Raw genomic sequence first — 26,364 nt, 5'->3', positions numbered from 1 at the left:
AACGGAGGGGCGCATCAAATGTATTATAAGCCTTAAAGGGATCCATCTGGGTGTGTCTAAACTCACTTTATTCCCGTTTAATCTGCCAGCCATAGTTACCCAAGGCATAGTTCCAGGCAGCTCAAATCTGCCTCACACTAACATTTTAACTTCCTGTAGTCTCCTAAGAACTTCGGGTTGGGTCACACATTCTCATCTGAGAGGCACAGGGAGATGTCAGGACTTGCCTCCCATCTCACAAGTCTGGTTCTGTGTGTGTGTGTGTGTGTGTGTGTGTGTTGATGTGGTGTGTTTGTGTGTGTGTGTGTAGATGTGGTGTGTGTGTGCGGTATTAAAGTGAGGGCAAGGTGTGAGGACTAGAGCCTCTCCTAACCAGGCTGATGGCAGGAGGGAATCTACTGCACATGTGAGTCTGATAATTCAACCAACAAAAGGGCCCCTTTCCTGGGCGGCTTCCAGCAACAGAGGCAGAAGTTCCTAAAAGCAGCCGGAGGCTTTTTATGGTGCCCACACACTGGTACGTTACCTTGCAGACCCTCTGACCCACAAGGGCCCACCCTCATGCCTCCTATGCCTCACTCCCCCCAGGACCAGAGTCCCTGTAAACTAAATTCTCAAGGGGCCCCAAATTCAGTCAGCTCGGAAGCCTGGCTTTCCCACCCTCCCACTCCCTCCACCCACACGGCTGAGGTCACCCCAGCCCAGCCTCTTTTGCAGCTTTCCCAAGTTTGTGCATGAGAGGGAGAGGAGGAAAACTCAGAAGGAAGTGTCTTAGCCTCAACAAACTCTTTTTTCCTCTCAAAGCCTTTTTCCTCTGACCCGGCCAAGACTGCTGCTCTAAGAGGAGACCCCGACCCAGAGGGAATCCCCGCCTGCCATCAGAGGCTGAAAGGGCCCTGGAAGCTTTGCTCGGTTCCTGTCTATTCCAGCAGCCCCAGAGGTATTTGGGTTTTGGGGTGTGGGGAGGAGTGGAGGCAAGGGAGGCTTAGGATCTGTCAGCTGCAGGGTTTAGATCCAGCCCAAAGAACACCCACGCCTGAGTAACTCCCAGGGGGTGGCAGCGAGCCAAGGCAGAAAGGACTCCCTGCCCAGCCAGGGGAGTTGGGGCCCGGCTCGGGGCTCTACACGGCCGGCTGTCAGCAGCAAAGCGATGCAGCTGCCGGCACAGTCAGAGAAGGGCCAGCCAGAGACCGGAGCCCTTCAGCAGGGCCGTGTCCTGCTAGCACCCAGAGTCTCCTCGCCACTTTGACAGGGCACCTTCTGGGGTGGAACCGTGTCAACCCACGGGTCTCATCGGGGAAGGGGGAACCCCTGGAGTAGGAGAGTGTCCCTCTTGTTCTAAACTGTAATTACGCCTCTCAGCACAGCTCTGTGATGCTTGGGGAGCCAATGAGCAGCGTTGGACAGGCCCGGATGTTAGTCTCAGCTTGCCACAAACTAGTTGTTCCTGACTCTGAAATCCGGGCTATGATGGCATGTTTTTAACTGCAAAGTGTCCTATAGTTGCTAGCATTGTATATTAATAAAAATAATTTCTTTGGACTTACAGATCAATCCCCCACCCCAGGTCACATGGAGATAGTAACTTACCTATATCCTCAGACCTACATAGTGCGTGGTAGGCATGCAGTCCATGTGCTGGATGATGGATAGACTGATGGACGGATGGACAGATGAATGGATGGATGGATGGACAGAAAGATGGATGGATAGATGACTATTTATTGAAGACTCAGTATCCCCGGCATGGGTCAGACTCTTTGGGGGGATACTGAGAGGTGTGAGGCATTGTCCTGCCCACTGGGCACTGACAGCCTACTTGGGGAAATAGAACTAATACCCCCAGAGAACTTAAAGAACAGGAGTGCTGAGCCTCCTGAAACCAGGGCTGTGGGTACACTTCCCGGAGAGAGCAGGTCTAAACCTGCTAGGATTTGGGTGGGTGAGGCAGACTTGTAAGCCTTCCTGCGAGGCAATAAAGGCGTATGCTCCCCGATAGCCTCTTTTCAAAGGCAAACTTACTTCAAGATTGTAAATCCCATTTATGTTTTAGGGTGGATACATTTGTTATTTTCCAAAGCGTGGGAGCAGAGAGGGGAGGCAGTGACGTGGGGTAAGATGGTCTGAGGAGGGGAGGCTTTGCCTGCTTCAGAAATCTCAGCTGCCCCCCTGCTCACTGCCTCTCATCCCTCCCCCCGTCAGCAGAAATGACACCTCACCCAACACCTCTTTTAGGCGGAAGGTTGTGTCTGCGTCCCGGTTGGGGCCAGGAGGGTAGAGAGAAACAAAGTGGGAAGGTAAAAACACAGCAGATCCAAGAGTTCTTAGAAGACTGACTTTAAAAAGAATGTGTTGCATGGGGTGGGAGCACTGGGGAGGCATCAACTGCATCTTTCTCACTCCCTGGGCACTGAGCTACACTGAGCTGTGGCAGATGGGCAAGGCTAGGGCTTAGAAGTCCTGCCAGGCAAGATGGGGAGAAGAGTTAGCCACGTGCAGTGGAGAACAGTCCCCGGCAGACTCTGCTCTGTTCAGACCTGAGCCGGCTGAAGGGGGGCCCTGCATTGCAAACCTGTTTTTCACTGTTATTTAACAGTGGAGGGTGATGACTCAGTCTGGCCTCTAGGAGGATGCACTGGTTTAAAGTATCTGAGTCAGCTGAGTGGGAGGAAGGAGGTTTAAAAGGACAGACATTGCCAAAGCCCAGCCAAGGGCAGAGCCCAAATGTTACAAGAAGGACCTTCAGGCACAGTCTGAAATCTGCACGTGGTTCCCTGGTGAGCCCATCCAGTGTCTACCCTCAAGCCACCCTCCATTGCCAGTGATGTAGTCCTGGTCACCCTCTTGCTGCTAGTTATCCTGGGACCAACGACCAGGCTGTTTTATTTTATTTTATTTTTCAAACAAAAGGGCTCACATATTTACTACTGAACCAACCTGCTAGTGCAGAAGCATAGAAACAAAGAGGAAAATCATTTTTCCCAGTAGAACATGTCCTGCTGTCCAGACAGTGGACAGCTAGATATGGTAAGATGCCAGTGACCTTGATACAGCATCGATATGTGGGCCGTCTCGTGTGTGATTCCTTACAGACCCAGCTTGGCTCTTCTCCAATATCTCCTCTTAGAGTTGTACCTGATTTTATGACCAGTTTTCATGCAAATCCACTGGGAGAGTGGGACAATTCTGTTTTTGTTTCCTGGCCAGGAATTGCTTGATCCTGAATGTCTTGTGAGAAGGCATGGCAAGGAACAGAGTCAACCACACACACCAAGCTGGTGGAGAAGGGAAGAGAGAGACAGGCTATTGCAAATAGCAGCCTCAGCCAATCCCTGCCCTTCTGGCGGGGTGTAAGGGAATCTGCATGGCAGCAGACTTTGAGGGCTCAGCCAGAGGAAGAACTAGGGCAGTGGTGGGTGAAGGGGGCTCAGAGAAAAGGCTGAGGTGAGTTATAAGAATCTGGAGAAGAAAAGACTCAAGTAAAACTCCAAGGCTTTAAATCTCAGGAGGGCTGGCAGGTAGCAGAGGAACTGAGCATTCTTTCTGTGGCTTCCAGGAGAAATCCACCCCTAGTGGAGGCAAGTTCTGTGGGGCAAGTCTGGCCATCTTTCCATGAATATGGTGCAGGTGGCTCAAGCACTGGGTGGGAGGTCTGACTAGATGAACTTTGGGGTCCTTCTGTAGTGAACTGGAGAATGATCCACACTGGTAGCTTGAAATCAGCCACGGTGGGAGTATTTACACCACAGAAAGCGGCAGGCACTACAAATCAGGTATCTGCCCCCCACCATGTTTAACCGTTTAACCAGGTCTTTCCAATTTGCTCTAAGAGCATGACACATGCCAAGAACATGACACTGCAGAATCAGCCACAGCCATGAGTGATGTCTATTTTACCCACAAGAGAACAGACTCACCAAGGTTAAGAAACTCTCCCAAGGTCACAAATATATGGAGGTGGGATGAAAACTCTGACTCCAAAACTCATGATCACTCCGGAGTCCCAGGAGGCCTTTCTCTCCTGCCCCAGACACAAAAGTGACTTGTCCTGTCAGGAAGTCACACTCAGATGTCTTTGGGCTGCCATCCTTCCACCTGCTCTTTATAAAGAAATGTTGGGCTTCCCTGGTGGCGCAGTGGTTGGGAGTCCGTCTGCCGATGCAGGGGATGCGGGTTCGTGCCCCGGTCCAGGAGGATCCCACATGCCGCGGAGCGGCTGCGCCCGTGAGCCATGGCCGCTGGGCCTGCGCGTCCGGGGACTGTGCTCCGCAACAGGAGAGGCCACAACAGTGAGAGGCCCACGTACCGCAAAAAAAAAAGAAATGTTGTCTTTATTTGATTGATATATATATATATTTTAGACGTAGTGAGGAATTCCAGGAATTTAAGCTAGGAAACTGGAGTTCATGCCACATACACTGAAAAATCCTCACCAGGCTTTTTTTATTTTTTAAAAATATTTATTTATTTATTTTTGGCTACATTGGGTCTTTGTTGCTGCGCGCAGTCTTTCTCTAGTTGCGGCGAGCGGGGTTTACTCTTCGTTGCGGTGCACGGGCTTCTCATTGCAGTAGCTTCTCTTGTTGCGGAGCACGGGCTCTAGGCGCATGGGCTTCAGTAGTTGTGGCTCACGGGCTTAGTTGCTCCGTGGCATGTGGGATCTTCCTGGACCAGGAATCAAACCCATGTCCCCTACATTGGCAGGCGGATTCTTAACCGCTGTTAAGAAACCAAGGAAGCCCTATTTGATATTTTTAATTACAATAACAACTTAGACTTGTGTAACAAATTTTAACAGAAGGCATATATAAAATAAAACAATAGCTCCTTGCCTCTAATCTACCTTTCCCCACCTCCTATTAATCATTTAGTATGTATCTATCCACAGCTTTCTATGTATTGCAGGACAAGCATACATATAATATTAAACATATAGTCACACACACAGGGTTGTTGTTTTTATACAATTGGGATCATACTATACAAAATGTTCAGTGATTTTTTTTCACTTAAATTGTCATATTTTTCCACTTCATTACTTCACTCATTTAAAAACTGCCTAGTATTTCAGAGTATGTATGGATCATAATTTATGCCAAGGGTCTTTTATTGATGGACATTTAGGTTACAATGTTCTTCAGCAATTATCTTTGTAAAAATGTATGTTTGCGCATATGTGTATTTCTGTTGGATAGACTCCTAGAATTAGAATCTAGGGTATATGCATATTAAATTTTGATACTGTCAAACTGCTGTCCAAAAAAGACAGTGCCAATTCAGAGTCTATCAGCAGTAAACAAGAGTTTTCCCCCACCCACTTGTCAACACTAAATATTATCATCAATCTGTTGAATTTTTGCCACTCTGGTGGGTAAAAAAGTGGTATTTTTTAACTTTGCATGTCCTTAAAAATTAGTAAGTTTAAGTGTCTCCCAAGGGTTACTACTTATCATTTATAAGATCTCTACTGGTTACTTATTCGTATTCTTTGCCCGCTTTTATGTTCTGTGCTGTCTTTGATTGTCTGTAGAGTGCTTTACACATAGTGGATATTGATCCTCTGTTATACGCATGCACTTTCCACCTACCCCGCCCTCAACCCCAGCTTTCCCTTCATACGCACACCAGCTCTGCTGCACCATGTCAAACCCGAACCATCCAGCCCCCCAGACTCTCCGACAGGGGCACCAAGTGGCAGGGTGTGTGATCTTCATTCTAGTTTCACAGAAGGCGGTAAGTAGGACCTAGCAGCTAAGAGCGTGATCTCTGGAGTCAGGCCTGTATTCAAGTCCCAGTTCTGCCACTTACAGACCGTGCTTTTAGAGATGAACTACATACTTAACTTCTCTAAACACCTGTTTCTTCAGTGGTAAAACAGAGATAAGAGTAGTATCAATCCTACAAGATATTTCTGTGTGCTAACGTTTCTTGAGCCCTTAATTAGTGCCATAAATGCATTATAATAATGTACTATGTGTGTTAAATGTAGTATAATAATGTATTCATTTATTAACCTCCCTATGATATGTTTATTTGCATATTCGCAAAGTGCTCTACAACACCACCAGGCGAGTAAACCTTAGCTTATAGTGTGAGCGTTGACGACTCCACATGGCAACGTGTGAATCTGCTCCCCTCTGCCTCAGGATGCTCTTTTGACCCCTGTGGTCAGTCCACACACGACGGCTCCTGTTCAGCAGCCCATTCCCTTGGCTTCCACTGTGGCTCTTGTCACTTTGGCTGCCTTTCTCTCAATCCCCTACAGCTCTACCAGGGTTTTGTTGGGGTTCACCAAACCTGAGCCCAGTGCCCTAGATCCTGTGCACACAGATTCTATGGTTCAAACTCAGGACGTCAGGGGGCAACATGGCACAGAGCAGCCTTCTCTGGCCTTTGACTCACACATTAACTCATCCGTATACTACCCGTGGGGCCTTAGATGAGTTATGAGTGACTTGGCTTCTCTGAGCCCCCGTCGTACTCATCTCATAGCTCATGATTTCCTAAGCCCTACAGAGCAGCCCCTGCAGGTGCTCAGCCAATGCTGGTTCCCTTCCCACTTCCCCTGCCTCCCTTTTGTTCTGACTCCCTTTCCAGGGCACTCTATTGGCCTTTGAGGCTAAGTTAGCGGGTTGTACCAAAGCCTTTAGGAAAGAGCTCACCCTTGCTCCCCTTCCCGACTGGTAACTGATGCTCAGAGACACATGCCTTTCAGAAGCTTCTGAGTCACTTCTCCCTTGGCTGGTTTCCTTCTGGGCGGTGACACCCATTACAAAATACCAGCCCCTGTTAATACTTTGAATTCTCTTCCTCTGCCTGTCTGAAGCGTGGGAAATGTTTGACGAATGAATAAATGAATGACAGAATCCTTGGTCTGTATTCATGACCCATCTTAATCTTGCTTCCTTTCTAGGCTTTTCTCTCGCCACACTCTTCGCCTCACCCTTCCCTGAAGCAAACCATCCACCTTCTCCACTCCCCTGTTCCCAGAGCTTTGATATTTCATTTCCTCCTTGGAAATATCACCCCCAACTACATGTGTCATTTCCTCAGGGCCCAGTTGGATTGGCAGCTTCTCCCCCAGCCCTGAATTCTCACAGCAGTTTCTTGGGGCCTCTGCCGGGACACTTGACATTTTCTCTCTGCTGTAATCACTCCCCCCTTTCCTTTCTCCCCTGATGACTCCCTGGAGTGGGCTCCTATTTGCTTTGTCTTTTGCCCTGGGCAAGGCTCTCGTGGCCCAGTCAGTTACACTCCAGTAGATAAAGCATTTTTCAACCAGAAGGGGCCTCCGGTCTTTGGGGCCCAGATGGCTCATCCTCTAGTTGGAAAGCCAAGACTCAAAGAGGGGAAGTAACTGGCCCAAGGTCACACAGTGGCAAAGTGAGAATTAGAACCAAAACCTCAGGACGTCCAATTGAGAGCTTTTTCCCAATACCAGGCAAGTTCAAGCGGACCAACTTTTGCTACCTCAACCAGGCAGAGTCAGATCAAGGTTAACTCAATGCATCTACCGCATCCAAGGTCAGAAGACCCAGGAGTTGGGAATAGTATATATGTGTGTGCGCGTAAGGGTCGAACCAAGGAGCCAGTTAAGCATAATTCCCTGAGACAGTTTTGCTTTATCTTGTTAATAATCACAATATATATATATATATAATTTATATGTATAAAACAGACATACAAGTATTTTTCTCTTATAGGAACAATACATGTTTGACATGTGTGTTGTTAAAAAAAATTGGAACGTACTAAAAAGTATAGAGAACAAAGTTAAAATCATAGTTTCCTACCACCCAGAATTAACCACTTACGTTTTTTATATATTTCTTTCTAGATCTTTTTCCATGCAAGTAGGCATTCATTTCAATACGGGGGGCGGGGGCGGTATGGTATGTACAGTTTAGCGTCTTCTGTTTTTCATTTAGGTCCTGTGGCGTAAGCGTTTTCCCACGTTATTATAATATGCTCACAAACTCCATTTTAACGGCTGCTTAATAGTTCATCGTGTGCCATGATTTTTTTTTCTTTATTGTTGGATGTTTATAAATGACGCTGGGAAAGAACATTCTTGAACAAGAGGCTTTGCCTGCGTTTCAGATTATGTTTTTAGGACAAATTCCTAGAAGTGGAGGGCAGGGACATGTTTAAGGCTCTCAATACTCACTGCCAAGCAGCTTTCCAGAAACATGTACCAGTTACACCCCCACCAGCTGCATTAGAGAAGAGCCTTTTGATTCTGCCAATGCAGCAACACCTCGGGCTGAAGGAAGGCCACTCTTCCATCCAAAGCCTCTCAGCAGTCCTAACAATGGACCCCTTGTCCCACCCCCATCTCCTCTTCCCTCCATCCCTGGCTCCAGGCTTGGAACACAGGCTGTCTGCGAGGCCTCTGTTCAGTCCAGTCCAGCCTTGGTGCTCCACGGGGTTGGTAGAGCTGAAAGGTAAGAGGTGTGCCTGTCCTACAGGGCGGGGCCACCATCCTTCCAGCCTCAGGGAGACCCCCAGGGGGGGTGCGGAGGTGGGTGTGTAAGGGTTGCTGAGTCATCCGCCTCTTTTGGCGAACAAACCCATCCGATCCCAGGACAGAGTTCTGCACATGACGAGGGGAAAGTAGAGACCAGCCCCAGTGACAATGGCCACAGGGTTACTCTGGCCAGCATGTAGATGACTTCTGTTTCCCTACAGGCTCTGAAGCCCCTCCATGAATCCTCAGAAGAAGGTGGACCTCAAGCTCATCATCATCGGAGCCCTGGGGTAAGCCAAGTTCAGCTCGGGGTCTGGGGGTTGGGAAGAAGACCCTACCCAAGAACAGTGAGACGTCCTGTATGTGCTCCCACCTTGCATGGGTCCCTTTCTGATTCAGAGTGGCACCAGGGAGGGCATTCCACCCCAGGGAAGGGAGCTGAGATGGGAGAAAGAGACTGGGAGTCAGGCTACCTGGTTTCTGACCCCAGCTCTGCACTTAACTCTGCAGTAACTAGGTGTGTGAATTAGGCAAGCCATTTAGCATCTCTCTGCCCTCCTACCTCCTGCCACATACAGGAAAGACCTGAACCTTTTGCTGTGAGGCACTCAGCTCTCTGCAAACTTCTCTGCTCACTTTGGTCCCTGCTTCTTGTGTCCATTCCCTAGTATTAGCAAGCTACTCAAACTGCAAATGTTAGAAATTCAAAATCTCAGAGAGAGACAGTGGTGAGAGGGTCATGGTAAGATGTTGAGAAAGGTATGGATATGTGTGTGTTTGTGTGTGTGTGTGTGTGTGTGTGTGTCCACATGTGTCTGGGTTTTTTCCTTAGTGTTGGAAAGACTTCCCTCCTCCACCGATTCGTGCACAAGACATTTTACGAGGACTATCAGACCACACTGGGAGCTAGCATCCTCTCCAAGATTATCATACTGGATGACACAACTTTGAAGCTACAGGTGAGCTGCCCTCTCATTCCCTCTTCAACATACACACCTGAATATCACCCCACATTCCCTGGACGGCCACTCACACAGCAATGTGCACCAGGAGCTAGAAGAGTCTAGAGCATAGATCAGAAAACTTTAATTCATGGGCCAAATCTGGTCCGCCATCTGCTTTTGAAAATAAAGTTTTATTGGAACACAGCCCTGCCCATTTGTTTACTCACGGTCTCTTTGGTTGCTTTCACAGTACAACAGCAGAATTGAGTAGTGACAACAGACGGTGTATAGTCTGCAAAGCCTACGTTATTTACTATATGTCCCTTTACGGAAAAATTTACTGATCCCTGATCTAGAAGGAAGAGCATTAATCCAGAATTAAGAGGCCCCACCCTAAGGCTCAGGTTCCCTGGAAAACTTGCCAAGTGGACTTGGGCAAGTCACTCCCAAGGTCCAAATCTATCAGGTGGAAGAACAATGACTGTCCTGATGCCCCAGGTGGAAAATGAGGACTCAGATGTGAAAGTACTCTTGGGATGTTAAATATTACTGCAGAGATTCTGTAGTGTACATGGGTGACAGGGTGTGTGATGCCCATGTGTGAAAGGACTTCGTGCACCTGTGCCAGGGCTATCTGCCCCCTACCCAGAAAAGGAAGCTTTGACATGATGAGACCTGGTTGGGCATACCTTCAGCCACTCATCACAGTCCCATGGAGCCTCTGTTCTTCCCCTCCAGATCTGGGACACAGGAGGACAGGAACGATTCCGCTCCATGGTGTCTACCTTCTACAAAGGCTCTGATGGCTGCATCCTGGCTTTTGATGTCACTGACCTGGAGACCTTTGAAGCCCTGGAAACCTGGAGGGATGATGTTCTGGCCAAAACCATTCCAATGGAGCAGTCCTACCCCATGGTGGTGCTGGGGAACAAGATCGATCTGGCAGACCGGCAGGTACCGCTGACTCATTCATTCATTCATTTACCAAACATGTGAGGACTGGCTATATGCCAGGCACTGAGTTAAGTCCCACACATACAGAGTTGAATCAGGCAGGGTCCTTACCTTAAGAATTTCACAATCTAGTAATGGATGCAGATAATTTAAAGACACTTATGATACAATAAGATAAATCATAAGCAATCATAGAGATACACCTTGGATATTTGGGGACCATAGTGAAAGGGCATCTATCTACTTAAGCCCAGAGTATAGAAAGGGCTTCCTATAAGGAAGTGGGTTCCAGGCTGAAGAAACAGCAAGAACAAAGGTAAGAAATAGAATGATGTGAGCCGAGAGCCGAAGGCAATTTTGTCTAGAGAGAGGGAATGGAAGAATGAAGGCATCAGAAGTAGGCAGGTGGGATTTGAATTAACCTGTAGAACAGTATTTCTACCCAGGGTCAGATAGGGGGTCTGCAGTTATGAATTCTTGAAACTACAAATTTTCTGGGAAAGTAGTAATACAGTATTTATTTCTTATTAGCTTAAGCATATTCTGTATCACCTGGCCAGCCACTTGACAAATGATCTGCTTGCTCCATGGCTGCGGTGACCACACTTATGTAGGTGTTCACCACTGCAGTGGCATTGAGTAGAGCTCTGTTCATCGTTGCCTACTAATGAGAAAAGAATAAAAGTAGACAATTTATAAAAGATGCTCTTGTGCCAAACAAAGCCCAAAGGACACCAAAAAGAGCATCTGAACAAGTTGTCTTAGTGTTTCAAATAGAGAAAATAAATGGGGTTCATATTTGAACCACATTTTCACAAGTGTTCAAATGGAGAAAAGTGATAGGAGAACTGAGGCATCATTTGGAATGATGGGTGGGTGGGTGGATGAATGGACGGTGGTGCTTCCAACTAAACTATTACCACCATAAAGAAGAGCCTCTTGTTCAGAGAGAGAGAGGAGTTTGGTTCTGACACGCTGAGTTAGAGGAGCTTGGAGAACAACTAATTGGGAATGACCAGTAAGCTTTAGAACACATAAGAATGAAACGTCAAAGGAGAAGTCTGTGCTGGAAATAGAAATCTAGAAGTCATCAATTCTATGGGAACTTCAGGTTGCAAATTTAGTGTCAATTCTCTAATTACAAATATCCAATCTCAAATAAGAATCAAAGTCCTAAGTTCATTCACAGCCAAGGGGTCTCTCTTCTTTCCACTGGGGCCAGCTGCAAGTGAGAACACTGTTGTCTAGGAGGGGCATCTCATTGCCAACTTTATGTGTCCACACTTCCTCCCCTTCTCAGGATAATTTTGGTTTCAGACCCCATCAGGAATGAAGCAAAAAGAGGGATAAGAGGTCAGGAGAAGCGAAAACACCCTTATTTGACTGGTACTGTCTTAAGATAGTTTGTGCTCTCCGGACCCAACAGGTATTTCAACTTGTCTCTTGGTGGATTACTCCTTTGGGTCCTAAGAAGCTTCCACTGGGAACATTTAACTGTACCTCCCCTGACAAGGGTCTTGCATATTCTTCCTCAGCTCCTAATGTAGGAGCTTAAGAGCCATCCTCCACTCCATGGGGTCCCCTCCTCCTGCAGACACTCTTCCTGATGGGGTTTACAACAGCTCCAGGCTGGCTAGCTCTCTGTGGAGCCCGCCTCTCTTTCATAAGGCACACCCATGCATTCTGGCTCCATTGTAGGGCCAAGGGTAATTCGTTCTCAGTGCAGTCTGTCCTCTCTCTGCCCTGTTGCCTTTTGCCTTAAATCCCTCAGATGCAATCAGATACCAATCCACTGTAGCCACCAAGCTCCAGGGGTCATATGTTAACCTTTCCAAGTGGCCTCTTTTGGCCAGAGGTGAGGCCTTACATGGTCTCCCTCTTGGGAGGGGTGTCCCCCCAACACAGCTCTCCACCCCCCCCAAAAAATCCTTTCTAACCTCCTTTTCAATCCTTTTATTCCATGCCGGGGTGTTAGAGTCATCTAGCAGATTCTTGGTCATGAACGTTTGGAAATGTGCACGGTCCCAGGGGTGGTCTGTCTCCCAATGAACTTGATACCTGGCATCAATCACACTGTAGTGTCTCTGCCAAAGCTTCCATTTCACATCTTGCTTCATATACCTGCAAGTCGTGGGGTGGGCAGTCGAGGGAGTTCAAGACTGAGAGTCCGACGTTTCCTCAGTGAAATAAGAGGCACCATCTTCTGTTGAGAAGGGAGCCCAGGAGGAGTCTCCAGAATCATGGTGAAGTTGTGCCAGTCACTCTGCAGAGCAACGGGTGAAGGGGCTAGTCAGGGACAAAGACCAGAGCTGATGGGCAGAGCAACGGGTGAAGGGGCTAGTCAGGGACAAAGACCAGAGCTGATGGGCAGAGCAACGGGTGAAGGGGCTAGTCAGGGACAAAGACCAGAGCTGATGGGCAGAGCAACGGGTGAAGGGGCTAGTCAGGGACAAAGACCAGAGCTGATGGGCAGAGCAACGGGTGAAGGGGCTAGTCAGGGACAAAGACCAGAGCTGATGGGCAGAGCAACGGGTGAAGGGGCTAGTCAGGGACAAAGACCAGAGCTGATGGGCAGAGCAACGGGTGAAGAGGCTAGTCAGGGACAAAGACCAGAGCTGATGGGCAGAGCAACGGGTGAAGGGGCTAGTCAGGGATAAAGACCAGAGCTGATGGGCGACACCAAGGGCTCGGGAGACCAGGAGTTTGAAGTGGAGTCTATGTTGTGTTTTTCTTCAACAGTGGTACATGGGGTAAAAGCCAGGGACCTGATGGAAGGTCTTTCCAGACAAGAGTAGCTGAAGAACAGAGCTGCAAGGGGACTCACTGAGAACCCATGGAGGAAAGAGGAGAGACAAGAAGAGGCTGAAGAACCAGGAGGCTGTCAGAGGTTGAGGAGCAGGGCAGAAGGAGGGAGGGGAAAGGAGACCAGACAATGGAGGCCCTGGGTCTGGGCCTGGGAAGGAGAGGCTGAGTGGAGAGAAGGTGAAGACGGCTACAGGGGAAGGAAGTGTGAGGCTCTCGTGAGCGTTGGGGGCTGCATGCAGAGGAAGCTTCACGAGATCGCAAGTGTTCTGTGAACCAGGGGGTACCTGGCAGGATGGGAGGCATAGGTGACGACTCAGAGGGGTAGAGGGGGTCCAATCCCAGCTGCAGGGGGATGAGCTTTGTTCTGCAGAGAGAGGAAGAATAAAAGTTTGAAAGAAGCAGCAAAGACCCAGGCAAGCCCATCCAGGTCTCTGGGGTCTGTACTGAGTAGGTTGTGGAAATAACCCACACTGGAGAAGGTGACAAGGGAAGGGCTTGAAGGCAGGCAGGAGGAACAGAGGTAAGGAAGTGCTCGCAGCCATGAAATGAGCACAGGGAAGTGGAGAGGAGGAACTGGAAGTGGGGAGAGCAGAGGGACTTCAGTCCAGAGACCCAGGATCGTGGAGCTAGAGGTGAGGCTGGGAAGCGGCCGTCCTCAAACGGCACAGACCCAGCAGGGGACACCACCAGTCGCTGAGAGGCACACCCTGGGCTTGGAGATCCAGGCTGGAGACGCTCCCCGCTTGCACAGGGTTGAGTGGATAAGAGCTGAGGGCCACCGGAAGGGGCACCTTCTCTGGGCTCAAATTCATGCTCAAATTCGTGTGTGTCCTTGGCCAGTTCCAGCTTCTTTGTGAAATAGAGACCAGACTCAGATTTCATGAGGTTGTTTGAGGATTATAGGCAATGATGCCTACAAAGCATGTGGCAATCTTAATACATGGAAGTGACTGTTACCCTCCTTAATTTAATATCTCCAAGGTGTGGGCTGGGAAGATCGGGAAGCTCTTCCTACTTAACAAAATGAAAATGAATATTTAAAACATATATGCTAGATGTGGGATGATGAAAAAGCTGTGGAAATGAGCAGTGGTGATGGTTACACAAAGATGTGAATGTACTAATGCCCCTGAACTGTACACTTAAATATAGTTAAAATGGTAAATTTTATGTTTATGTATGTTTTACCACAATCAATCAATCAATACCTCACCAGTATAATTTTAAAGAAATTACTGACTTAGATTTTTCTTAAAACCCCTACACCTTCTACACAAGGTAAAAGTGAAAAAAAATTAGTTTATTGGAAAGAACAGTTCTGTTAGCATCTATGCTGCAAGGAATTTATTCACTAGGATGTGAATTCTTTGCTCTACACTCAGGCAGTTTCTAACTTACTGCTGATTCATAACATTGGGATTATGTTTTCTTTGTTATTTTTGATTGGTTTAAGATGTATCGGTACACTAATCTTAACACACACAACTGATCATTTTAAATGCATATGAAGTATGGGGATATATGTATATGTAGAGCTGATTCACTTTGTTATAAAGCAGAAACTAACACACCATTGTAAAGCATTATACTCCAATAGAGAGGTTAAAAAAAAGAAAAAAGAAAAAAGGAAAAAATAATAAATAGGGGCTTCCCTGGTGGCGCAGTGGTTGAGAGTCCGCCTGCCGATGCAGGGGACGTGGTTTTGTGCCCCAGTCTGGGAAGATCCCACATGCCGCGGAACAGCTGGGCCCGAGAGCCATGGCCGCTGAGCCTGCGCATCTGGAACCTGTGCTCCGCAACGGGAGAGGCCACAACAGTGAGAGGCCCGCGTACCACAAAAATAAATAAATAAATAAATGCATGCACATTAGGGAATTCCCTGGCGGTCCAGTTGTTAGTATTCCGCGCTTCCACTGCAGGGGGCACAGATTCAGTCCCTGACTGGGGAACTAAGATCTCACATGCTATGTGGTGTGGCCAAAGGCAAACAAACAAACAAATTAATTAATTAAATGCATATGAGATGGAAAAGCATCATAAATAAAAGTCTGCAAAGTGGACTAATTTTGTCAAACATCTGACTTTTAATGAACAAGCCAAATTGTAACAGGAAAAGTAAAATATTAATAGTATATTGTCGGGACTTCCCTGGTGGTGCAGTGGTTAAGAATCCACCTGCCAATGCAGGGGACACAGGTTCGAGCCCTGGTCCGGGAAGATCCCACATGCCATGGAGCAACTAAGCCCGTGCACCGCAACTACTGAGCCTGCGTGCTAGAGCCCACGAGCCACAACTACTGAGCCCACGTGCCACAACTACTGAAGCCCTCACGCCTAGAGCCCGTGCTCCGCAACAAGAGAAGCAACCACAATGAGAAGCCCACGCACCACAACGAACAGTAGCCCCTGCTCACCTCAACTAGAGAAAGCCCACGCACAGCAACAAAGACCCAAAACAGCCAAAAATAAAAATAAATTAAATTTTAAAAAGTAGTATAGGGCTTCCCTGGTGGCTCAGTGGTTGAGTCCGCCTGCCGATGCAGGGGACACGGGTTCGTGCCCTGGTCTGGGAAGATCCCACATGCCGCGGAGCGGCTAGGCCCGTGAGCCATGGCTGCTGAGCCTGCGCGTCCGGAGCCTGTGCTCCACAATGGGAGAGGTCACAACAGTGAGAGGTCCGCGTACCGAAAAAAAAAAAAAAAAAGTAGTATATTGTCAGCCAAAATAAAATCAATGGAAGTAACACTTTCAAAATTTTCATACTTCCCATGTCCCCACGGCTGACACCCTGAGTTTATTTCCACAGTCAGAGCCTAAATTATAAATAGCTGTTATTTTATAAATAAAAGAAGACAAGATGATTTTAAAAATCATGAAGCTGTAACTAGAATTGGAAGGGAAAAGTGCTGTGTAGGTCATTTTCTTCCCAGGGCGACATTCTGAGGTTGAGTGGGAGAGATGAGGGATATAAAAGGAATGTTAATTTGCAGCACAATCTCAACTGATATTCTAGAGTGTGTATTTAATCACTCCATAAAAACCAGACAGAGAATGATCGGGGAGAAGTGAGAGAAAACGTCTGTCATAACCGGACTCTGGGCAGGCCCAGTCACTGTCAGTGGTTGAGAAGGGACAGAGAGATCATCGGGCTGTAGGTGTGGGCTTGTCTTCCTAGCTTTGTCTCTGGGTGACCTTGGGCACCAGTCTGGGCTTCAGCTTCTCATGCCATGGCATATGAAGAATCTCCCTGCCTCTTGGAGAAGCAGAGACACTTGACTTCATTGCAATTTACTTCCATTTTTACTGCAACTCCTGAGCACCAACGATGTGCCCAGAAAAATGCTCATTAGCTGGTGGCAGTAGGATATAAAGAAGGGGGAGCAATAAGAAGGGTAAGTCCAGTCCTTGCCCTAAAGTCTTTTTTTTAAACTTTTTTTCCTTTTCTTTCTTTCTTTAAATTTATTTTTGGCTGCATTGGCTCTTCATTGCTGCGTGTGGCCTTTCTCTAGTCATGGCAAGCGGGGGCTACTCTTCGTTGCGGTGCACGGGCTTCTCACTGCCATGTCTTCTCTTGTTGCGGAGCACGGGCTCTAGGCACACTGGCTTCAGTAGTTGTGGCGCACAGGCTTAGTTACTCCACAGCACGTGGGATCTTCCTGGACCAGGGCTCGAACCCGTGTCCCCTGCATTGGCAGTTGGATTCTTAACCACTGCACCACCAGGGAAGCCCACCCTAAGGTCTTTTAAAGAACTTTAAAAGATACAAAACCTTTGGGATTCCAAAGATGCCATCAAGGTATTATTATAACATGTTAATTTCTAATGATTATTTATTTGTGTGTTACTAGTAAGGACAATAATAATCAGCAACTTGGCCATCCTTGATTCTTCATCCACATAGTTCAGGATTTTCCCCGATCTGTTAGGCTTCTTGGTTGTTCACCAGATCAAGGACATCTATGCTCCACAGAACAGAGCAGTTGTGGCCAGTTCAGGGGCCCCTCGCCCCAAAAGGCAGGAGGACCTCAGAGATCAGAGGCCAAGACCATGGCCTGGACTCTCTCCCTGCTCTGCTTAAGTGCAGCAGCTCCAGGGAGACTGAACGTGGGGGACCAGAGGTGTCATCTGGGCTCCCCAAAGGGCAGGCTGCTTAGCTACCCCAGTTTCTACCCTGCAGTCTTAGGAAGCGAGCCTCACAATACCAGAGCAATGCCACTGGACAACAGAGGCTTTGTGAAAGAGAGCCATGAGTCCCTGGGGCCTGCTGCCACTCCTGAGGCCAGGACAGCAAGGGCCAAAGAGACAGGGGACAGTGATGGTTCCTTGAATCCCAGTAAGCTAGACTTTCCAGAACCTGCAGGAGACAATGTGACAAGGAACAGTCTCAGATCTCCCCCTGGCTGCCCTGGGTTCAAGGAAAGTGGCAGAATGATTCTTTCTCCATGAGAAAAACCTTGGCTCCCTTAAAGTGAAATAATGGTTAGAAAGTATCAGGCACAACAAATATCAATATATGGTCATTCCCTCTTCCCCAAAATAATTGATTAGACTAAACTCAGGAACCAATGTCTTTGGAAGTAACCCACTGGCTGCCAAAGCATTCTCCAATCTAACATCCTCAAACTGTGATTGGCGTTTGCATTTGGGTAGAGCCGTATTCATTCAGCCTGTACTGAGTGGTTCATGGTGCCAGGCCAAGAGCTAAAAGTCCTGACCCTGAGTTCAAGAAACCTGCAGTCCGGTGGGAGAGACAGACCAGCAGCACAATTCTTGTGCAGTGCCCTGAAGAGGGCAGTGCAGATGCCATGGGACCACTGAGCTGTGACTGGATCCAAGTTCTGCCTTCCTTAGCTGTGTGATCTGAGGCAAGCTGCTGAACCTCTCTGAGGCTCAGTGTTCTTATCTATAAAGTGAAGCTAAAAAGACCCATTTCACAAGGTTGTTAGAGGATTAAGTGAGTTAATATGATCAGATGTCTAACCTAGTATCTGGCCCAGAGTGGGAGCTTATCAACTGTTCCAAAGACTCTACCCTGAGGAAGAAGGGTTAACAGGGACCTGAGTCTCTGCCCAGCAGCGTGGGCCTGGTCAGCCAGCTCAGGAGAAGGAAGTCCTCCCTCCCTGGCTAGTGTCTGTTATGTCCACCTCCCTTTGAAGGGACTGAGGAAGGAGTCAATGGCAGGAAGAAGCTCCTAGTGTAGGCCTTAAGAAGATGGCATAGTTCAGAGGGCTCTAATTCTTCCAAGCCTGTATTCAAACCCTGCTCAGCCCCACACACTCCAGTCCTCGGACTCCTCATGTGTAAAATGGAGCTAACAATAGCTACTTCATTGGCTTATGTTAAAAAATAACACGTGGGGCTTCCCTGGTGGCGCAGTGGTTAAGAATCCGCCTGCCAATGCACGGGACATGGGTTTGAGTCCTGGTCCAGGAAGATCCCACATGCCGCGGAGCAACTAAGCCCATGCACCACAACTACTGAGCCCGCGAGCCGCAACTACTGAAGCCCATGTGCCTAGAGCCCGCCCTCCACAACAAGAGAAGCCACCGCAGTGAGAAGCCCACACACTGCAACGAAGAGTAGCCCCCATTCGCTGCAACTAGAGAAAAGCCTGCGCACAGCAACAAAGACCCAACGCAGCCAAAAATAAATTAATTAACTAATTAATTTTAAAAATAATAATAACACCTGTAAACTTACAGACCCATGGAAGGTTCTCAATAAATGAGAGTGGTGGTGGGGAAGGTGGGACTGTGATAATGGTGATAGTCATGGTGGGGATGGTGGAGATGGGGACACAGGAACAGTGATCATTTCTTCCCCTCATGCAGGTGCCACAGGAAGTAGCCCAAGACTGGTGTAAAGAGAAGGATATTCCCTATTTTGAAGTCAGTGCCAAGAATGACATCAATGTGGTACAAGCCTTCGAGATGCTGGCCAGTCGGGCTCTGTCAAGGGTGAGTGGCAGCTGCCAGCTGCCCCCTAGGATGGGGCAACTCAGGAGCGTCCAGAAAAGTATATATTGGGAGGGACGAGGGTGGGACAGGATTGCTCATCATCTTAATTAATCAGTTGTTGAATGGGCTCAACAGTATTCCAATTCTGGAACCACAGAATCCCAGAGGCATAAAGCTTCCTTAGAATCCATCATCAGTGGTCCCTCAATCCGGCTGGTTACCATTTGTGGAGTTTCTAAAAAATACAGTTCGATACCTCACCCCTGGAGACTCTAATTTAGTAAGAGTTTGAAAAGTAATGCTCTAGTTCAGTCCTCACTGATGGGAGGGAAGCCCCAAGGTGCCAAGTATTGGTCCAAGTGGAATAATGAAGCCTGCGGGAGTTGCTGACATCCTCCAATCAAAATGATGGATAGATGTAGACCACTTGGTGCAGTCTCTCAACAAGCATGTGTTGAGTATGTCACGTGTGTCAGGTCCCGTCCAGGGCTCCGAGGTCCCTTGCTCTCATAAGGGAGACAGATCGGCACAGGAGTGGCTGCAGTGCAGGCACTGTATGGTGGGCAAGGACTGGTGATGGGGCCTCAGAGGAGGGACACACAGCCCACACTGCAGGGGAGAGAAGGGGGAGAGAGAAGAGGAAGATCGGAGGTCACCTGGAAGTATTAGCAGAGTTTTAATGCCATTCTGATATAGAGTTCAGAAACTCTGAAGAGGGTCCGTGAGAGATTTGCAGAGGGAGGGGCTCAGCATGTTTCATTATTCTGCCATATGCAATCAAGGTGGGCTTCTTGGAAGTGGGGAGGTCATCACGGCCGTGATTCTGAATTGAGGAAAGGAGCGAATGAGGATGGGCAGTCGGAGGGCTCCCCTCTGTGGAAGGGCCTGCTGTCACGGGTCTGCCTGGCCCTGCCCTGTGGGTTGTCCACAAAGGAGAGGGACAGCAGCCACCCCTAGCAGCTGCCCAGGGAGAGGGCTCGAGCCTGCCACCCTTACACCCCGTTGCCTGCATCTCGGAGGTTGCCCCCGTGTGCTATTATTCATGCTTCCCCTCCCGGCCCCCAGCCCTCACTGTGTCACGTTAAAAGGAAGAAGAGGGGTGTCTATCTCTAGCACATGGTCAAGAAGTGCTGCTCTATCACACAGTCGGTGACACAGGTGTGCCTGCTCATGCCGTCCCCTGGAAGGTGAGGGATGCTCTTTGACCTCATAGCGTGAAACGTGATCACTGATCCTCCACAAACACAGTGCAGTGATCGCCAGGTGCTCAGTCACGGGGAAGCTCCCTCAACCCACGGCCAGTGTCTGTGTGTAGTTAGCAACTGTCCTTTCTGGAGAAGGAGTGTCCTTCATTCTTGAAACTATGTCCTTCCTGCTGTGTCACTTTTATGACACAGTGATGTGAGTGGATGGTAGTTTGTCTGCTTGTTTTTCTTTTCCATTGTCCTTACTTGGCAAAAGAATGGATTGGCGACCCCGTGTCAGTCCCTCACAATGATGGGGGAAATTTACCGATGAGAAGTTTGGCGTTCACGGGTGTGATACCCGCAGTCAGACTGACCTGGGTTTGATCCCGTCCTCATGCTTTCAAGTGGACCCCTGGGCAAGACATATGACTTCTCTGAGCCTCAATTTCCTCATAAGATGGAAATAATTCCATCCCATAAACATTCTTGAGTTGTCAGGCTAGGGCTGGAGATGTGGACTTCAGTGGCCCCACGGTCAGGTAAAGGAGTAAGGCATCCAAAACCGGAGGTCATGCAGAGAGAACAGGCTTGCGGTTGCCAAGGGGGAGGGGGGGAGGGGAGGGAAGGATTGGGAGTTTGGGACTAGCAGATGCAAACTCGTATATATAGAATGGAGAAACACCAAGGTCCTATTGTATGGCACAGGGAACTGTAGTCAATATCCTGTAATAGGCCATAATGGAAAAGACAAAACATATAGATTTACAAAAGAAAAAAGAAAACAGATAGACTGTCATGGAGTGAGGTAGGTGCCATAGGCTGGGGCGGGGAGGGGACACAGCCAAGGCATCGAGGTGACTCAGAGGTGCTGGTGGCGAAGGCGGGCAAGGATGCCTGCCCAGAGAGGTGACATGTGAGTTGGAGGTTGAAAGGTCATATGCAGTTTGCGTGGGGGACACGGTAGGCCGTTGAAAGCACAAGCAAGAGCCGCAGAAGGGCGGAGAGAAGGGCGTGGCAGAGGCCCAGGCGTGAGTCCACAGGGCTCACGTGAGGGACAACTGTGGGCTCCGTCTGTAAGAGGAAGAACCGTGGCATGGAGGGAAGTGGGGCCGCTGGGCCGAGGTGAGCGATGGGGCTCTCAAGGCCAACAGCACCAGACCATGAAGGCCTGGTGAGCCCCAACCAGACCTTGGACTTCATGCTGTAGGCCCATGACCTCTAGACCCGCTACCAGACTCCCAGGGCACACAGGGGCCCAGTACGGAGGCCAGCAGGGCGCATCTTCCAGCAATGTCTCTATTATTCAGAAATCTGGAAGGGAAACATTTCACCCTAAAATAAACATAATTACTCGAGCACTGAATGTAAAAACTCACACGGATTTTTAAGGTGAAACTGGAGTTTCCAAATCTATACTTTAAAATCAAACAGGAGTTTTCAAGGACATTTCCTACAAGTAGCTCTCCCCTCCTTCCCAGGGAGGTCATGTGCTCATTCACACCAGCCCAGAGTATTTGGAGAGGAAGACGTGAGAGGTGCTGCTAGAATAAGGAGGGAGCCGCAGCCTGGGGTAGGAAGAGCTGGGCTCTGAAGCCGGGTGGGTCTGGCTTATTTCCTGGCTCTACCTCTTACTCACTGTGTCCCTGACAAGTCATACAGCCTCCCCTAAGCCATCACTTCCTTCCCTTTAAAGTACAAGTAATAGTATCTTCCTCATGGGGCTGTTGCCAGGGCTAAATAAAATAATATGGTAGCACAGAGAAGGCATTAAATAAAAGGTAGCTATTTTTAAATGAAAGCTATGGCTAAGGGCTTTCAGCAGGGAAGTTTCATGCTGCAGGGAGGATGCGCTTGATGGGTGATTCAGAAAGGTCCAGGCATGAGAGGATGAAGACGGCAAGGACGGGATAGATTAAAGAGACTTTGGAGGGAGAACCATCAGGGATTGATGATGACCAAATGTAGGAGAGAAGGAATCAGGAGCTGTTGAGGTTGATACCGAGGTTTCTAGCTTGGCAAACGGAGGGATGATTGATTAGTGATGCTATAGACCAAGATAGAAAAGAAAGGGGAAAGCAAAAGTGTCACACGAGGAGGAGGCAATGGAGCACATGGCATTTGGGGTTCCTTGAGGTTCCTTGGAATGTCTGAGTTCTGCAGTGAGCTCTGGATGGAAAGAGCAGCTTACAGGTAGAGTGCCAGAAGAGGTACTCGGTTTACATTTTGAAAGGAGAGAAGGTAGCTAGTTACTTTAGTTTCCCAATCTGGCCACTTTCAAGGATTAGGGTATTTAGTTATTCCAAAATATGACTAAGAATGCCCTCATAATCAAAGAAGGGACACCCACCTGCTTTGGGGGATTTGGGATGAAGGGATTTTGCTCTTACCAACTTGGCAATACCATCCCTGCTGGGGCCCGGCGTGAACTGCAGCACGGAGGCCGGTTCCTTTTGGATTAATTAGAGAAAGACAAACTTGCCACATCCGGGAGGGAAGCAGGCTGACAGGCAGGTAAGCTTAGTGAAATTATAGGACTTTTATGAGGTCCTCAGGATGTAGGATCTAGAGTCAGGGCTATGAGGTGGCCAGGCTTGGAGGGGCAGACTCCCACAGTCACATCCCCACTGAAATGTGCATTAGGACACTATGGTGTTACTTTACAGTTAGACATGCACATACTTGCTAAGATGACTGGGGTCTGGAGAAAAGAATTACACAGGAAATCTAATAATGGACTGCCAGTGACTTGGAAGGTTTGCAGGAAACCTGAGGAGGGAGATGATGCCCTTATCGAGTGAAATGATGTCATAAATGGGAAGAGCTCAGGGCTGACTTGGACCTGGGGAGGATGTGACTCTTATTGGGTAAAGAGAGCTGGCATGAAGACCTCAGGCTTTGCCGGTGTGTAATGAACGAGGGCGTTTCTCACACCCTCAAAGGCAGCATTGTTTGTTCCTCGAATAAAGTGCAAAGCAGCTCAGAAAGCCCTCAGCTTAGACTCTCCCTCCCAAAGGCTGGCCTCGAGGACAAGGCACAGGTTCTGTTCATGATCCCAGCTGGGCCTTCTGGGGACGTGAGGGTGAGGCATACTCAGGGGTGATGAATCAACAGGCCCTGCCCCCTGGGTCCAAAAGACCCAGCTAGGAGAGTTCCTGATCCCAGGCAAGGTCTCTTTGATGTTTATGGTGAGAGGGGGACCAGGAAAACACAAAAAATAAGAGAATCTTTTCAAAAGCCTGTCTTTCTGGGAGAAGTGGATCAGTCAGCTTAAAAAGGGACTTAAACAGCAATGCTCTGCTCCCCCTCATCTCTCCCTGTGAGGCTCAGAGTGTCAGTGGAGTGAGTGGGCCCTGCAGATGGGGCCAGCTGGAGGACTGGATGGTGTCCCGGGTGGTGCAGCCCCGAGCCCGCACAGCAGACCTGAGCAGTCCTGGGGGAAGGAGCCTCAGGAAACTCAGGGGAGGACTCTGCTCTTTCAGGGTGAGGGGCTGGGGAAGGCCTGTGGTGTGCTGGGCCGGCTCTGCCAGCAGTGGGCTAGGATCCTCCCCAGCGGAGGGGAAGATGGAACTGGGGTGTGGAGACATCCCCAGAGGGACAGGCTTTCATTAGGAGACACTGCCCCTGACTCCCCAGCACTAATCTTTCCTAATGAAAAAATATATATATATATAACAAATAAAATTCTAATAGCTCCAAAGAATTTGCTGAGGGCTACTCAAGGCCCATCATCCCGGCTGACTAAGGGTAGCTGGTGCTCTGCTGGCCCGGACACCCTACCAGGGAGCGGGTGAGAAATGGGGGCTCTTCAAGAAGCAAAGGGCTTCCCTGGTGGCGCAGTGGTTGAGAGTCCACCTGCCGATGCAGGGGCCACGGGTCCGTGCCCCGGTCCGGGAAGATCCCACGTGCCGCGGAGCGGCTGGGCCCGTGAGCCATGACCGCTGAGCCTGCGCGTCCTTTGCCTGTGCTCCGCAACGGGAGAGGCCACAATAGTGAGAGGCCTGCATACAGCAAAAAAGAAAAAGAAAAGAAAAAAGAAGCAAACAGTGGGAAGAAGGGCTGGGTCCCAGGCCCGGTGCCCTGAGCTCTGTGCTGTCAGGCCAAGCAAACAGTGGGAAGAAGGGCTGGGTCCCAGGCCCGGTGCCCTGAGCTCTGTGCTGTCAGGCCAAGCAAACAGTGGGAAGAAGGGCTGGGTCCCAGGCCCGGTGCCCTGAGCTCTGTGCTGTCAGGCTAACCTACTGCTTGCTGTATGGCAGCAGCAGCGAGTGACGGGGCATCATGGGACCTTCTCATGTGTCTTGGGGGGTGACCATCATGAGGGTGCCGCAGGCAGGTCTGACACAGCCTCCTGGGGTCCAGAGTCACCGGCACTAAGGGTTTGGTTGACATTCACCAGCTGGGCACCATAGCCGGAGCCCAGGAGCCATGGAGGAGAAAAAAATCAGTGAAGGCACAACCACTCTTCTGGAAATTGTCCCCTCAGAGGGGCACTTGAGACAGACAGCCCCACAGGGGGCTCTGTCCAGCTCAGGTCTGCACCAGCGTGTCCACTTACCCACCTACCCTCACACACACACCACTGGCTGCGGGGAGAACATGAATGCTGGGAGCTCGGAGACTGGGGGGAGGCTTGGCCAAGGAAAGAGATGTGATCCCTTGAAGAAGAGACCCTTCAGTGTGTAGAACCCATCTCCTTGAGGAAGGACGCCCTCACCCTTGAACCAAGCTGGTGGGTCATAGGTGAGGAGTGGCCAGCTGGGTGGGGAGAGGCTTGTTAGACTGAGAAGGGGCTTTCTCTGGACCTCGTTGGGACAGGAGACTTTGGGAGGGTGGGCAAGGAAGCAAAAAGCCCCGGTAGAAACATTGAGTCTATTTTAGGGAGGGATCCCTGGACATGGGAAGTTCAGAGGATGGTGGGAGGTTGAGAGGTGGGCACGGTGAGAGAAGGTTGGGGTGTGGGGACGTTTGCAGGGAGAGGTTTCCTGCAGAAATGAGGAGTGGGCAGTCATCATCTCTGCCTGAGGGCAAACATCACCTCAGTTGTCCCCTCTGGAGAATGGCAGGTTACGGGACCTGGTTGGAGGTCAGGAGACCTGGGCCTCTAATGCAGCCGCCCACCTGCTCTGGGCTCCTGGGAAGGAGCTGGAGGAGGAGGTGAGGAAGGAGGGGGCGGGGAAGACTTCCTCCCCACCGGGCCTCAGTTTCCCAACTGCACAAGGTGGGGGAACAGAAAGCCAGACCACCATTGGCCATTAAGAAATAGAGGGCAGTGCTTCCCTGGTGGCACAGTGGTTGAGAGTCCGCCTGCCGATGCAGGGGACATGGGTTCGTGCCCTGGTCCGGGAAGATCCCACATGCCGCGGAGCGGCTGGGCCCGTGAGCCATGGCCGCTGAGCCTGTGCGTCCGGAGCCTGTGCTCTGCGACGGGAGAGGCCACAACAGTGAGAGGCCCGCATACCGCAAAAAAAAAAAAAAAAAAGAAAAGAAATAGAGGGCAGGTGGAGCTCTGCCTGCCAGGATGCGAACGCTGACTCCTCTTTTCCTTCTCCAGTATCGAAGCGTCTTGGAGAATTACCTCACAGACTCCATCAAGCTCTCACCAGAAGACCAGTCCAAGAGCAGTTGCTGCTGACTTTCCAGACTCCCGCTCTGCACACCCAGGGACAGAGCACGCGCAGGGCCTGGTCATCCTGGGCCCCCACCAGCCCCACTGCCCACCCAAGCTCAGATGGCAGTCCAGGCTCTGCGGCCAGAGCCCTGAATCCCTCGCATCTGCACTGGACCCAGAACCAGAGGGCGGCCCTGCCTCAGGCTGAGTGTAGAGAGGCCAGGGCTGGGCCCTTGAGCCTGGATGAAACTCCGGATGTCACAGCCAAACCCCAGAAGAGTCACAATTCCCTCGCGGACTCCAGCTTTCTTACCACACTCCCTTCCCAGCCACACCCCTGCTCTAGAACGCACATCTCTGCAGACAGGCCGCTCTCTCTGGAGTCCTGTTATATTCTCCTATGGACTGGCCTTCCTCAGCCCATCCACCACCACCCCCAAGAGCC

General features: G+C 49.6%; 1 protein-coding gene and 1 pseudogene across 3 annotated transcripts; one reads left to right on the top strand and one right to left on the bottom strand.

The window, feature by feature from the left end:
- Positions 1-525: 525 nt before the first annotated feature.
- On the top strand, positions 526-26,364 carry RAB7B (RAB7B, member RAS oncogene family). Of its 2 annotated transcripts, XM_079915203.1 has the most exons (6): positions 526-940; positions 8,689-8,757; positions 9,300-9,426; positions 10,150-10,365; positions 19,002-19,127; positions 25,863-26,364. In XM_079915203.1, the coding sequence occupies exons 2-6, from the start codon at positions 8,705-8,707 to the stop codon at positions 25,941-25,943; spliced, it is 603 nt and encodes a 200-aa protein (XP_079771329.1). In that variant the 5' UTR covers positions 526-940; positions 8,689-8,704; the 3' UTR covers positions 25,944-26,364. The 2 variants fall into 2 exon arrangements, with proteins under 2 accessions (XP_079771329.1, XP_079771328.1); XM_079915202.1 differs by lacking the exon at positions 526-940 and having other exon boundaries at positions 8,681-8,757.
- LOC307197122 (large ribosomal subunit protein eL39-like) lies at positions 3,087-3,347 on the bottom strand (annotated as a pseudogene). Its single transcript has one exon. The product of its transcript is annotated as a large ribosomal subunit protein eL39-like (transcript).

The sequence above is a fragment of the Stenella coeruleoalba genome (assembly GCF_951394435.1).
Source record: "Stenella coeruleoalba genome assembly, chromosome: 1".
Classification (NCBI taxonomy): Eukaryota; Metazoa; Chordata; class Mammalia; order Artiodactyla; family Delphinidae; genus Stenella; species Stenella coeruleoalba.
Note: the sequence above shows the minus strand (reverse complement) of the source record. Positions and strands in the feature narration are given on the sequence as shown.

Coding starts and splice junctions, on each gene's coding strand:
- RAB7B (XM_079915203.1), top strand. CDS start 8,705: ATGAATCCTCAGAAGAAGGTGGACCTCAAGCTCATCATCATCGGAGCC. Junction 10,366..19,001: donor TCGATCTGGCAGACCGGCAG/GTACCGCTGACT, acceptor CCCCTCATGCAG/GTGCCACAGGAAGTAGCCCA. Junction 19,128..25,862: donor CCAGTCGGGCTCTGTCAAGG/GTGAGTGGCAGC, acceptor TTCCTTCTCCAG/TATCGAAGCGTCTTGGAGAA.